The 15,066-nt window shown below is 44.8% G+C and overlaps 1 protein-coding gene across 2 annotated transcripts in view; it reads left to right on the top strand.

The window, feature by feature from the left end:
- The window catches only part of BCAR3 (BCAR3 adaptor protein, NSP family member), a 110,138-nt gene that overhangs the window by 24,898 nt on the left and 70,174 nt on the right, over positions 1–15,066 (top strand). For both annotated transcript variants that reach the window (XR_009399535.1, XM_059375433.1), the window contains exon 3: positions 9,379–9,418. Coding sequence is in view for 1 of the 2 variants with exons in the window: in XM_059375433.1 (XP_059231416.1) it covers positions 9,379–9,418 (40 nt within the window). In the remaining variant the exon portion in view is untranslated. The remainder of the gene's footprint in view (positions 1–9,378; positions 9,419–15,066) is intronic.

Here is a 15,066-nt window from a genome sequence, read left to right as displayed (position 1 = left end):
CTACTCCTCTTCCTACTTGAGTGTGCACGCTCACTCTCTTGCGCTCTCTCTAAAATAAATAAATAGAATCTAAATAAATACAATTGTATGTTACTTGTCCTTTGGTGACTGGTTTACTTCATTTAGCACAAAGTCCTCAAGGTTTATCCATGTGGTAGCCTGTGTCAGCATTTCCTTCCTCTTTGAGGCCGAGAAACATTCCATTGTGTATGTACACATTTTGTTGATCCATTCTTCCATCAGTGGATGCTTCGGTTGCTTCCACATTTTGGCTTTTGTGAAGAATGCTAAGAACACGTATGCACAAATATCTCTTCGAAATCCTGCTTTCAGTTCTTTTGGGTATCTACACAGAAATGCAATTGCTGGATCAGATGGTAGTTCTATTTTGAATTTTGTGAGGAACCTCCATACTGTGTCTTCTCGCAGCTGTACTGCTTACGTCCCCAACAACTACGCTTAAGGGTTACGATTTCTCCACATCTTTGCCGGCACTTGCTTTTTTTTTTTTTTTTTTTTAACTCCACAGATGACACTTCCGTCTTGTTCTATAGCATCCGTGCTGGTTCGGAGTCATCTACACGGTAACCAGTTACTGTGTGCCTCATTCGCTCTGAGATCTTCAGCTGTTCTTCTGGCATCCTCTTCATTCTTCCCAAATAGTGTTCTCTGTCTTTATTTATCTAAAACTGTCTTTATTCACCCTTGTTCTTGGTAGTTTCACTGGGAAGGAAGTTTTGCGCTCCTCACGTTCACTTCTGGCTGATGAAGACCCCCATGGCCAACGTAATCCATGGAGGGCAGCCTTCCTTGGCTCTTGGGCTGCTTTAAATCATCTTCTCTCTAGTTTTGATGGTTTATAGTTCCCTTGCGGTGTGTCTAGGTGAGAGTGTATTTTTGTTGAAATACTTCAGAGGATACATTGGGATGCCTGAATCTGAGAATGGGTATCTTTCATTGATTTTGAAGCTTTCCCATCATTATTTCTTTGACGATTGCTTTTTCTCTCGAGTCTTCTTCTGGAGTTCTGGTTAAATGTAATTAGGCCTTCTCATTCTACCTTCCACATCACTTTTATATTTCCTATCACCTTTTCTCTCTGTGCTGTGTTCTGTATAGTGTCTTTGTGTATTTGTTTATAGTTTCTTCATAGATTTGTCATATTTTCTTAGGTCATGTTTAATCTATGCTGTAGCGGTTTCTATATTCAGTTTTTATTTTTATAACCATCTGTTTATTCTGAGATCACTTTTTGATTCCGTATTTTTTTTTAAATCCTACATTGTTATTTTATCACTTATATCTGATATTCCGGTACCTGAAGTCTTTGAGGATCTCAGTCTATTGTTCTTTCTGCTGATTTCAGTGAATGGGGCTTGCTTCCTTGTGTATGTGGTTATTTCTGAAAGGAAATTTATGTTTGACCCCATTTGTGGATATCCTGAGTGGCATTCTGTTGATAAAGTTTCCCCCCCACAAAGTATTTACACTGTTTCCTTACTGATGGCACCACCAACCCAGACACTTTAATTTCTTAGCTTTGGATTCTCTGTCAAAGCAGGTAGTATAAATTTGAATCCCAACCAACATGAAGGCCGATCTACGGTTACAAGTTCTTGGAGGAGACTCTTATTACTGTCATTTTTTCCATCAGGATTTGTGGTGGAGACAGTAGGTTCCCTTCTTGGTTCCCCTTGCTGGAGAGCATGCTACCTTCTTAATTTTTATGTACTTACTTGTTTTTGCATATTATTTTTGTAGGGCGATATAGTCCCTTTCTTATTGCCTTACGGTTAGCTGCTGGCTTCTGTGGGTTTAGGGCTTACCCTTCCTGCTCTGCTTCTTACCTTCTTGTTCATATTTTGTGTTCTTGATTTGTTCTCTGTTTCTCTATAGGTTTTGTATATGTCTATGCTCCTTGAGGATTTATCTTTCTTGTGACTTCCACAATGCATTTGAAAATATACTTGTAACTTATCATTTAGTTTTCAGGGTATCTGGTCTACCATATTAAGTGAATCAAAGTCCCAGAGTAGAAATTTCTAATTTTCTGAGCCCTTATTTGCATTATATACAAAAGTAGTTTTTTGTGGTTCAAATTTTCTTTCTTTCTTTTTTTTTTAAGATTTTATTTATTTATTTGACAGAGAGATCACAAGTAGGCAGAAAGGCAGGCAGAGAGAGAGGGGGAAGCAGGCTCCCCGCTGAGCAGAGAGCCCCATGGGGGGCTTGATCCCAGGACCCCAAGACCATGACCTGAGCGGAAGGCAGAGGCTTAGCCCACTGAGCCACCCAGGCGCCCCAGTGGACTTAAATTTTCATTTGTCCATGCTTGCCCTTATTTATTTATTAGTTGGCTGCCATGTGACCAATACAGTTCTAAGGGCTTAGTATACATTGGTGAGCAAGACAGAAGTAGCCCTTACCCTCATGGAGGGTACAGTCCCATGGAAAAGCCATAAACAAGCACTGGGTGCTCACAGTGGGGGTGGGGCTGGTGGAGAAGATCAAAGGATTATTACGTATGACAGGTATTCTCGGGCAGTATCTATGCAGCTATCTTGTTTTGTTGTTCTGTGTTTCCTTCCTGAGTTAACTATTTCTGTCAGTATGAAGGGATCCCTTAAATATTTGTTTCATCATACTTTATGGGAAAGAAAGATTTACTTACATGTTTGTTATTTGAAAGATGTGAGTGACCCTTCTGAAAGTAACTTACTTAGCAGTTGAAAAGGAAGGGACCTTATCTGAGACATTCAGTAGCTGTAATGCTGGCAATCCTACGTGTACTGCTAACCGTGGAAAAAGGGTGGTAATGGGGCAAAGTCTTAGAGATAATTCAGATCCAGATATAGTCTTGAAAGTTCATAAAGTACAATGCTTGAAGCAAAGGTTTTTGCCAGTTCATTCTTGATGACTGTATTGAGATGTGCTAGGCACCATCTTCTTAGTTCCCTTAGAAAGAATTCAGCAAGTGCCCTTACCTCTCTCTTCTTTTTCACCCACTGAAGCCAGTCATTTACCACCATCTGTCTTTTCTCACAGATTTAGAGAAGTCTCCTAAATCTGTACCATCCCTGCTCCCTCTGTCATCCAAACCTCTCCAGCATTGTCTCCTTTGGTCTTCCTGACTCCATGTTGGCCCCTGTGAATCTGTTTTCCACACCAGCACAGGGGGCGGGTTTCTGACACACAAATCCCTGGTTCTGCTGCTGCTTAAGATTTTTCAACAAATCCCACTGCTTTCCTAAGTCTAGACATGTTTACATGGCATCCAAGCCCCGTGTGCTCTGGCTCTGCCTCTTCATCCTGATCTCCCAAACCCCCACTGCTCCTGAGCCTCCCCGCAACCCTGTGCTTCCATTACTTGTTCTTTTATTCATGAATTCAGCAAATGGTTACTGAGCAACTGCTGTGTGCAGAGCCCAGGGGATACCAAAGTGAATAAAGCAGAGAAAGCCTCAGTCTTGCAGGATTATATTCCAGAAAAAAAGACTGTGAGCAAATACACATTTCCTATAATACCAGATAATATGGGAAAAAAATAAAGCCAGATAAGGTGATAGAAGTTGATAGTGGGCCTTCTTTAGATGGGCCTACCCATCTAAATATTAGGTGGGCCTTACTTATATTTCCTTTTAAGGAAAGCTTCTCTGAGGAGGTGTTATTTGTGCAGAGACATGACTATTGTGAGGGAGAGAGCCTTTGAGAATTGCAGGGAGAACATTCTAGGCAAAGGAACTGAGTAAATGGTGAGCCACAGAGGCAGCAACCAGCTGTCACTAGGGCTTGGAATGAATGAGTAGAATAGCCAGTGAGTGTATTAGTATGCTTTTGCTGAGTAACAAATTACCACAGACTTGGTGCTTTAACACCTGTTTATTACCTCGCAGTTTCTGTAGGACAGAAGTCCCACAGAGCTCAGCTGGCTCTTGGTTACGGGTTTAAAACTGTGTTCTCATCTGAGCCCCGGGAAGAAGCTGCTTCCACAGCCTTTCAGGTGGTTGGCAGAACTCAATTCCTTGTGGTTATAGGACTGAGGTCTGTTTCCTGGGTATCTGCCTAGGGCAGCTCCCACATAGAGGCCTCCCAAAGTTCCATGGCATGGACTTTGTCACAGGCCGTGTTGTAACGTCATGCTGGCAACACGGTCTTTCCTGTCCAGGCCCCCTACTTTGCATGGCAGGTCCACTTGGATAGTTGCCAGATCTTGATGTCAGCTGACTGGAGGCTTACACCTGCAAAATCCCTTCAGATCAATGCTGATGTTAGTGTTTGGTTGACTCTCCAGGAGATGGGGCTCTTGTTGGGGGACATCTTTAGAATTCTGCCCTCCCCAGTGAGGTTGGAGAGCTGGCAGGGACCATGCCAACCAGGGTCTCAAATGCTCTGGTGAGGACTCTAGGGTTTTGTTCTGATCAGATGGGAGTTATCAGAGGATTTTAACTTAGGGAAGGATCATGCTGGCTGCTGTGGTTTCCCAGGTGCACCACAGTGTCCCATGTCCTTGTGTGTTTGCACATGCTTCTCCCATTGCCTGGACATTTCTCACCTAGCTCAGTTAAGAGCTAAGCTAGCTCACAACTTCTTCACCTGGTGAGTCCCTACCTAATCCTCAAACCTTAGTTCAAAAATGGCCTGAAAAGCCTCTCTATGGTGTTTCCTTCCTACCGACACCAACTTGAGTTGTGCCGGGTCTGTTGATCTGTCTTCCCCACTTGCCTGCAGCTTCTCTGGGAGCAGAGCCTTTGTCCCTGATTCCTCTGTTTCCATTGTCTGGTCTACAGCATAGCATGTTGCAGATGCTTGATGATGTTTGTGGGATGAATGCAAGAACTGTGGAGATATTGGGAGTGAAATAGACTCGCCCCTACTCTTGAGTCTCTCACCTTGTCAAGGAGAGACCATAGATGAGTAAATATACACTAGAATGAATCAGAATGCAAATACCATGCCATGTGCACCAAGGAGAGCTGCCTGCTCTGTGGATTACTGGTGTGCATGGAGTTTAAGGGGAACCTCTATTCTACTCAGTCTGGAGCAGTTGGATCTGTTGGATCTATTGCATGAGAGAATCCTCTTATTACAAACGATTCCTCTTTGTTATATCCAGAAGGACATTTGTTTGGCAACACTGTTAGCCATTAATTTATTCTATAATATTTAAAAAAGATTTATTCATTTAAAACATTCTATAATTTAAGACAGACATAGGGTTCTTCATTTCCTCATCTGTATTCTGCTCACTCAGAAAAGATCTGTTAGTGAAATCTGGCTTATATATTCAAGACAGAGAACCTCTTAACTCAACATAGTAAACGTGTAGATCAAGTGTCCTTTTCAGAAGGAGGAACTATTAACCTGGTTACTAATGAGAAACAAACCAAAATAGTAAATACATCATTTATGTGACTCCCAACTGTTCATCCCTCGGTATGAACCTAAGAAAGCAGGACCCTAGAGAGACTGTTTTAACCCAAGTTATTTAAAATGTAATAAACATAAGAACAAGATCGCAGGAGGGTCCAGTTTCATTCTGCTGCTTTCCTGCGGTCTGCGGGCCCTGCGCGGCAGGGCAGCATGCCTGACCGAGGGGCCGTGGGCGCCTGCCAGCCTCGCCAGTTGTAAAGGGAGATGCGTAGAACATCATAGATTCTCAAGGGTGGGGATTCATAATTTGCATAAGCAAAAAAATTTTTTTTGAATCTTTTCATTTATATTGCCAAGTTCCTCTGTTTGTTTTCTAGTGATCTCTGTTGGAGAATATAAATCTGTGGCTTAAGGAGTGTTTGCTGCAGAGACTTGTATGAATAATTGGATATTCTATTTCAAATTAGAGGCTGGGGCTGCAGGGCTAACTGCTATGTTTTCTAGCTCCTATCTCCTTTTGGCTAGCTGGGATGAGGTGGAGGCCGAGAGGGGAGACATAGCCCTTCTGCACTGAAACATAATTTTTTTTAGATTGAAAAAAAAAAAAAAGAAATAGAAGCTAGCTATTAAAAATAAACATAATTTAGTTCAGGGCAATGATTTTTTAAGTTTTTGGATTCGTAACACACTCTTGGTTTTACGATACTCTCTCCTGTATTCCTTCCTTGCCTGTCTAAAAAGGATGAGGAGAACATGAGGATCCTCTAGGGCACCCCCGGGAGTCCTGAGTTAGAATTGTAAGACATTTGGATTCCCCTCTGCTCTTGTAGCAGAATGAACAAGGTTTCCTTCGCAGAGTTCATTTTGGGGTCAGGGTCAAAGAGGACTTCGGTCTTTTCCCTCATCAGAGCCTCCCTGTTTCCTTCTCTTCTGCCCAAAGAAGTATGTGGTAGAGGATCAAAGAGGAACACAGGAGGGGAACCTGAGTGGCTCAGTTGGTTAGGTATCTGACTCATGATCTCTGGGTTGTGAATTCAGTCCTATGTTGGGCTCCACGTTGGGTGCAGAGCCTACTTTAAAAAAAAAAAAAAAGGGCGCCTGGGTGGCGCAGTGGGTTGAGCCGCTGCCTTCAGCTCGGGTCATGATCTCAGGGTCCTGGGATCGAGTCCCGCATCGGGCTCTCTGCTCAGCAGGGAGCCTGCTTCCTCCTCTCTCTCTCTCTCAATGCCTGCCTCTCTGCCTACTTGTGATCTCTCTCTGTCAAATAAATAAATAAAATCTTAAAAAAAAAAAAAAAAAGCATACAGGAAGTTTCTCTGAGGTGGGGAGGGGGGCATTTTGGACAACACCCCGGGCTCTTTGGTGCTGGGCTCTGTGGATGAGAGAGCAAACGCTGCCCTGCTTCCAGGAGATCTTGTCTCTGAGTGGGGACCCTGCTAATCAGTGCTGCCTTAGGAACCACCAGGTACAGCTCCAGGCCTAGTCTGTCTGTGTTGGTTACCTTACCTCTTCCCAAGAGAACTTGAAGGCCCCGTTCTGAGAGAACTAGCTCAGAGAGTTTCCAGGTACATCTGTAGAAAAAGGAAGAAAGGAACGTTTCAGCTTTCAGAGGTGAAAGGAAAAGTATTTTAGAGCGAAATCTGGTGAGAAGAGCAGATCCTGGACAAAATTCTAAAAAAAAAATACACTAAAAGAATGACATTTGAGCACCGAAAAAAAGGAGAATTAAAATGACAACAGTGACTATATGATAGTCTTGGAATTTGGCAAATATTTTCCAAAAAATGAATGGAATGAAGCTCAAGGAATAGCTAAATAATAGCTATTAAAAATATTAATACATATTTTTAAAATTTCTATTTAATTTCTAATACCAGCAATCAGTAGGTATAACCCACGTGAACAAAAGCTCCTTGGGGTCCTTAGCATTTAGAGTGTACAGAGATCCTGAGACCAAAAAACATTTGGGAACCACTGATTTCAGCCCCCCCCCACATTCCTATCCTGTTTATCCATGCATTAAGACATGGGTGTATGAATGTATATAATGCACATTTTTAAATGTACATAAACAGAGAAATTTGAAGATGAGAACAGCATTTCGGTGCTTATAGCATCTTCCTGCCTATGCAGGGCCAGACCTCTGGGCCAGATGATTAGCCTAAGACTGATAGCTATAAGCCTGAAATGTTAATTCAGGAGAAAACCAGGGGTTTAAGAGCTTAAAAGGGAGCACAGCCAAAGTGCCCACGAAGTTTTTTGTCACCGATTAGGTGGTTCCGCGGATGCAAAGCCTGATGACATTGACACAGTGTCCAGGACATGTGGCCCAGGTGGTGACCGGGCACAGCCCAGACTCCAGTGCTTTGGGAAAAGATGCCTGATAAATGAACTTGAAGGCAGAGAATTTTCAGGCTTCAAAGCCTGGTTTATATCCCTCTTTAATGGGAATGCACTCAGGGACGGTGGGCTTATGCTGGTCTCAGAGCCTTTGGCCCTCTGAGGGCCCATGCTTCAGAGCCTCATCCACTGCCATGGAGAGGAGCATCTTGGATGCCAGCCTGCCTCCACACAGGTGCCCCCATGTGCAGCCCTGAAGGGACAGTCATACCAAGCCAAGCATGGCTTTGGGGGTTGCATCCATTTCCACAAGATGGTGGTATCCCTGAGCCAGGGGGTTGGGACTCCTTGTGCTTAGGCAATGACCAGAATCCTCCCTTATCCCAGGAAGAAAGGTTGCCATCTTGCGGGGTCTGTCCACCACCAGGGTTTAGGGGTGGAGCCCACCCTTGCAGAGGAAGCTGCTTGTTGGGGGTGTTTGTGAGGCACCTGTTCTTTCTGTGGCTACACTAAGACCCTTTCCATGGAGAAGACTGCCCTCACAGGCTTCTGAGCCAGTCTGCCCTCTCAGAAAGGATGGCGTCTTTGCAGGGATGTGTTGTGTTCTTGAAGTTTAAGTTTCTGAAGGCAGCTAGCTGTCTTTTCATATGCTCTGTTGAGAGACGACCTCACTATAACTCTGCAGGCGCTCCCAATGGGCCACTCTCAAGTCTCCTGCTCCTCTCCTTTGCCCTAGTCGGTTCTTGTCATTTCTGGAAGAAGTCAGCCTTCTCAGGGCCACCTGCTGCTGTTGACTTGTAATTGTCTGAGTAATCCTGATGTCGTATTATGACAGACCCGAGCAGATGTTAGATGGAGAGGGAACCGTACGGGGGCACCAAACAGAATGAGGACGACCTGCTCCACTTGACACCAGGGGTGGGGGGTAATCAAGGTAGCAATGAAAAGAAAAAGAGAGGGGGCGCCTGGGTGGCTCAGTGGGTTAAGCCGCTGCCTTTGGCTCAGGTCATGATCTCAGGGTCCTGGGATCGAGTCCCAAATCAGGCTCTCTGCTCGGCAGGGAGCCTGCTTCCTCCTCTCTCTCTGCCTGCCTCTCTGCCTACTTGTGATCTCTGTCAAATAAATAATCTTAAAAAAATAAATGAATAAAAGAGAGGAAGACGTGGTCTAGAAGCAGAGCTGGGTCTACAGACTCCATCTTCTGCCCCTGCAACTGGGTGACCTTAGGAAGCCACTGGGCCTGCATGAGCCTCTGTCCAGAGGACCCCTCATGTGGGCTTCCACTTCTGCTTCCCACCCACCTCTGTCATCCTTGCTGTTCTGTGCTTCAGATATTTAGGCTAATTTTTGTGCTCAAGTGAATGTAGGATTAGCACCTGAACTAGTCTAACATTTGGAGCCTGACTGTGATGAGAAAGCCCGTGGAGCTTCTAGGTGGATTAGGGCGGTGTCCTACCCCCTAGCCCTACCCCCAGCACACACTGCAAAAGGGATCTGTGTCTGTTCTAACTTCCTCATCTGTCTGCTCTGAGTACTGCCAGGGAGGTGGGCCCGTCTTAATAATTTGAAGGAACAGGGTGACAGGGTAAACATGCTGTTGGATACATTTTACTCAGCACAAGAATGCATTGTTCCCAATTGTTCTCATACTGTGTTTTCTCTTTCCAGGGATCAGCATCTTCTGGACCCAGCTCTGGAATATGTGAAGGTAGGAAACCAGGATTTAACGTGGAACTAGGAGCCTGTGTAATAGATTTCCCATTTTTACCACAGTGTTGCCAAATAATGCTGCATTCTGGCCTGTGAAGAAAACTGCTCAGATTGGAACAACCAGGGGGTAATTTGACTCTTGGGCCTTCAGTAACTTTTCTAAGGGTCTTACATCATCCTATCATAGGTCTATGTTCCTTTTCCTCTTATCTGAAACCCTCAGGGCTAGATGGGTTTTGGAAAGGTAATATGGTACACATCTATAAGACTCTCAGAGGCGTCTAGCTAGGGTCAACATTCCAGACTCAAAGCCATTATTTCAGCAGTGAGATGTGAGAATATTCACACAAAGTGGGATAGACTACAAATGATTTTATGTAGCTCAGCTCACGCTTTGCCACCAAATGACGTCAGGTTTGTTTTGCTGCCAAATGACTTAAAATATTTCCGTTTTCAGAGTGTTTTGACTTTGGGGAGCTGGTAGATAATGAATTGTGAGCCTGCGTTTATCCTCAGTGGAGGACTGCAGGCTCCCTGAGGTTTTCTGAGTCGGCCTTCCTTTCTGACAGCCACCGTCCTGTGTAGTAGTAGCTCATTTAGGACCAGGAGCTGTGGTCATGTGCTGCTTTCCAGTGGGGCTCACATTCATTGCTTCTAAACTGTCAATACTCTGAATCAATGATTTCCTTCTGAGCAGAAAGAAAAGATGCCTTTTACCAGCCCCCCCAAGCCCCCATATTTTGGCGTGTGTATGTTTGCTTTCTTTTATTTTTGAGAACTGAAACCTGGTACTTACTACAGAAAAGAGAACTCTGATTTGTCACACTTAGCTTCTTGCATTATGACAACATACATCCTTAATTTTTAGGAGAAATCATGGCATGTGCTAAGTTTGAAGGGGCTTGTGTCCTAGGAGCCACATTCCATCCTCTTTATTTCAAGGGCAGTGTCACAGTTTGGGAGTATTTAGGCCTGTTACTTTTTTGTGTTCCTCTTGGCATATCTTCTCTCTTTAGACCAGAGGATGGATGATAAAGGAGAAAGCTATAGTAGAATCACTTAGTCACTTGAAGTAGTCATAATAAAGCTTGTTGGAATGGAAGTGGGTATTCCTTTCTCCTCTCTCATACCCAGTCTGTCTGAACTGTAGTATCACTGCAGCAAATGTAAAATCCTAAGCCTGCATGGCTGTCATGTCAGAATCACAAGAGAGCTTTAGAAAGGATGTCTGTGTGCCTCCTGCATGCAACAACCAGTGTTTTTCTGCAGGTTGTACACTGCAAAGCATCAGTTGGCAGGGGGGGTGGTGGTGGCGGTGGTGGTGGCTGCTATTCACAGAGACTATGCTTTGGGTTGAGCATGACATAAGAACTGTGCCTTAGAATTAGGCAGTGTGTAAATCACAGCAGCCCGTTAAAAGCACCCATGTCATCTTTCTGAAAGTGGCTGTCTCCCGCTGCAGGCTTCCGTACTCCAGGAACCTGGTTTTTCTTTCACAGTATCCAAGCCTTTAAGATAATCCGGTGATGAATTCTAAAGCTAAACGTAGATTCTGGAATGATCTGTTTTAGTATTCTTTAAGCTATTCTGTCTCATTCATGAATGTCGTTCATACTAAGTTGAGTTGCATTGAGGGGGAAAATATACTGGGACTCTCAGTGGCATCTGTCTTGCTAGGCAGTCCTTGTCTTCCCCAGCAGTGAGATGTGATGGGACCGCCCTCGGTGGCTTGAAGGCACTTCTTTCCATGGACCTGCTGAGGTGTTCTGAAGGTCACTCTTTGCTCCCAGCCTTGTTTGAGTCTAGTCAGGGCTTTATAAAGGAAGTCTCTGTGCTCCTCCTAGATGCATCACATAAATATCTATTTTATTTTATTCTCCCTTTGCCCCTGGTTTGAAGGGATGGTTTGGGGATTTATTGGGCAGATGTGGAGTATTTTCATTTGCTTCTATGGGCGCTGAAGTTCGGAAAGCATGTTCATGGACCCATGAACATGGGTCTAAATGGACCTCAAGGTCTAAATGGACCCATGTGTCCTGCTTCTTGGGCCAGTGAAGGCTCCTCCTGGCATTCCTCAGACTTGGCTGCCCTCTCAAGCCTGGCTGATGAGTCCGTGTCTCGAAGGCCTTGTAAATCAGTGCCAGGTGGTACCTCGTGATTTGGAGAGTGACTGAAAATAATCAAGGGATGTGAGACAGTTGTAGGTAAACTGGAATGCAGTTTGGTGCCCCCTGGCTTTGAGCTGTTACTTTCGTACGAGCTTCTGGTGCACTTAAAGCTTCTGGGACGTGTAGAAAAGTAAAGATTCTTTGCAAAATTCATTACATTAGGTTGGGTCCCCTTCTGGTAGAGTTGGATTTATCAACCTGAAAAAAACCGAAAAATCAAAGGAGCACATTTTTAGGGACCTCTTAATGGGGGTGGTCTGATATCTGATGGAGAGTCTTCACAGCAGTGGAGGCAGCCAGATGTGGCCCGACAGACAGCAGCTTTCATCCTGTGGAGAAATCCAGTCCCAGGTCTCTGTTTTCAGATGCCTTCTCCTTCCCATGGAAGACTTTCTAACCATCCTCACCTGGTTTTCCCAGTGCCCAGGATGGAGAAAGAGAGAGAGAGAGATGATGATGAATCAGTGGATCCATGTATTTATCTGTCTATCTGGGAATGGCTCTGCTTCTGTGTGCCTGGGGGAACTGAGGCACTGGGAGCGGGGTGGAGGGTGGGGCTGCAGTATTGGGACCGAGAGAGCTAGGTAGAGAATGAATCCAAAATTCACTTCGGTCCGGTTTGTACTCTGTGTTCTCCTAACACTCTGTGCAGTCTGTATCGTGGCACATTAATCCGGAGTAAAAGGGGACCGGTCTGCTGTTGCTAGGCTACCAGCAGCTCCTCTGTGCTGTGGATGGAGGGAAATGTGTGCGGGCAAGCAGAGAAGCCCCAGGCTGATGGAGGTTCTTTTTCTTCCTGCTGCCTCCCAACAGCACCTAGACCCTACCCGCTGAATTCCATGTTTGGATGTGATCAGAAAGTTAGAGCAGCTCCAAAACAGCCAGAGGATTTTGGAAGCTCATTTGCTGCTATGTCTGTCTCTGTAATTCTGTTAAATAGAGGAGTTTTTTTTTTTTTCTTTTTCTAGTTTTGCCTTATTTTTTGAGCCCTTGCTTCTCCCTACATTTTTTTTTTTTTTTTTAAGATTTTATTTATTTGACAGAGAGAGCGAGCCAGAGAGGGAACACAAGCAGGGAGAAAGGGTGAGGGAGAAGCAGGCTTTTCACCAAGCATGGAGCCCGGATGTGGATGCAGGGCTCTTCCCAGAACCCTGGGATCATGACCTGAGCCATTGAGGTGCCCCTCCCTACTTTTAAAATTCCCCCACAGTAGTTCAAAACATGATCATCTTGAAAGTCTGATTTTAACTGGTTTGTGTAATCATGAGGTCTTTTGCTGTAATGAAATACAATCCACTCTCTTTTTCACTGCAAAAGAAACCACTTCTTCCAGGTTGGAAAGCAGAAACATTTACCGCACCTCCGCCTTCCTCCTGCTCTTTAGTCATTTGTGACTTTGCTTAGTGGTGTACAGCTCTGGAATTTTCCTCTGCGTACCTAGCATACCTTACCAGGGATAAAAACTTTCTTTCTTTTTTTTTTTTTTTTAAACAGAGGAAATAGCTTTTGGAGGAAATAGCTGCAGGCAAAATTGTGAGGAAGGCTTTATCTTCTGGGCTGTTTGACTTGTTCAGTGCCCTGTTCCGTTTTTGCCATGTTTTTACCCCCATTGCAATGTATTTATTCAGTGTCGTTTCTTAGACCTGTGTCAAGTAACTGCTTAGAACATTTGATAAAATAATTGTACTAAAATGTGAACAAATGATAATAGCTCAGGGTGTTAACCTTCCCAGATCAGACTCCCAAGTTATACAACCCTGAAGAACCCTCAGGGAGAGGATCCCCGTCCACCCTCTGTGCCTGTGGACTTACTACGTTCTTTCTATAGGCGCCATCTTGTCACAACTAGAACATCAGGGGATGGGTTAATGTCCTTTGAACATTTTTAGGGTCCTCTAGACCTGTGATAGGCTAAAGGGGAAAGTTTTTTTTAGCAAGTGGGAAGGGTTTCTTAATCTATCCATTCTTGATATCAGTCAGTATGAGTGGAAGGGGCATGTTGATTGGAACATGTGTCTCAGACATTAAGACCAAGGATGTGAGAGCTAATAAGTGCGGGTCTATCATAGTACCTCACAGAATTGGGGATGCACCTCAACACTCCTTCATCTGCTCTCAGATCCATTATGCTTTCACTTTTGTAACCCCTTCTTGAACCTACAAAACCTACTTTCATTTTCACTCTTTATCATTCTTTTCACTCTTTTCCTGGGGCTACTTTTTTAGGCTTCAAGAACTGTCTCCCCATATACTAAATGTTATAAATTCATATTATTTCTCGTCATTTCCCCCTTTGTACCTGTCTTCCTTATAGACTGAAGATTCTTTCTAGCTTCTTCACATACAAGCCTTACAGTCATTTTAATAAAGCATCTCTTTTCTGGGAATGATTTAAAGTGTATTTTTTTAGGGAGGTGGTGATTGGGGCAGAGCTGGGTGATTTTTCCTTTAAAAGAAATGTTTATGATAGATTTTTCATTTTTAAAGGCCCTTCAGAAAGATAAATTAGAAAATAAACCCAAGTAGAAAAGAAAATCCGGATGACTGTTTTTCAAATTAGCCAAGATGTAGGCAAGCCCATTTACGTGGCCAGGCTGTCAACAGCGCCCTGCCTGTGGACAAAGGCCTGCTCTCCAGGCGACCGCAGTTAGCAAGTGTCAAGACGGAATGCAGCCTTTTGTCCCTGGTTAGCCTCCTAGTGAACAAATATCCTTTCTTTTATAGGCAGCCTGGGTGGATTCTTGCTAGAACCACTTGTGAGCTTTTATGAAACGATCTGCAGTTTCTGAGCTTTGCAGGCTGGGAGAAGGGACAGGACTGGAGCCATTATCCTGCGTGGGGACCTGCACCTCTGACGGATTCGTCCCCTCCCTCCCCGTGCCTCAGCCCCCGCCACCTCCCCACGCAGTGCGCCAGGAGCAGCTCCCCAGCCTGAGTGCTTTGGCAATCAGTCCTTGAGGGGGTTAACGCACTGAAATGCTCTTTCGGAGAGGGCCTTAGAGATAGGACAGGCTGCTCAAGGCTCAGATCTCCGCAAGGCCTCTTCCTGCAGCCCGGCCTCAGGCTACATTAGGTCACCCAGTGGATTAAAAGAGGAGTAATTATGCGAATTCCAGAGCCAAGAATAAGTGCACGCAGGCGTTGGGGAGCTCCTGGCAGAGGGGCCGGGGAGGCTGCGGCTCCCGCTTTGTGCTCAAGATGGCCACAGCCATGGTCACGGTTAAATAGCTGCTTTGGACGAACGCCTTTTCTTCCAGCAGAGAAAACAGGCCAGTCTGCTCTGAATTAGCCCGCTGACAAAGCCATGAAAGGGACTTACAAAAACAATGGCACGTTGTACATTCCGTGAGATTTTAGCAAGTTATAGGAACCAAATAACGGCGCGATTGGCTGGCTCTGCAGGTTTTTGCCTGAGTGTGCACATCCGCAGGGCCAGCGCCGTCCTGGGGGAGCCGGAGATCAAACGCCGCCCCCCCCC

Source organism: Mustela nigripes, chromosome 14, assembly GCF_022355385.1.
Source record: "Mustela nigripes isolate SB6536 chromosome 14, MUSNIG.SB6536, whole genome shotgun sequence".
Lineage (NCBI taxonomy): Eukaryota > Metazoa > Chordata > Mammalia > Carnivora > Mustelidae > Mustela > Mustela nigripes.
Note: the sequence above shows the minus strand (reverse complement) of the source record. Positions and strands in the feature narration are given on the sequence as shown.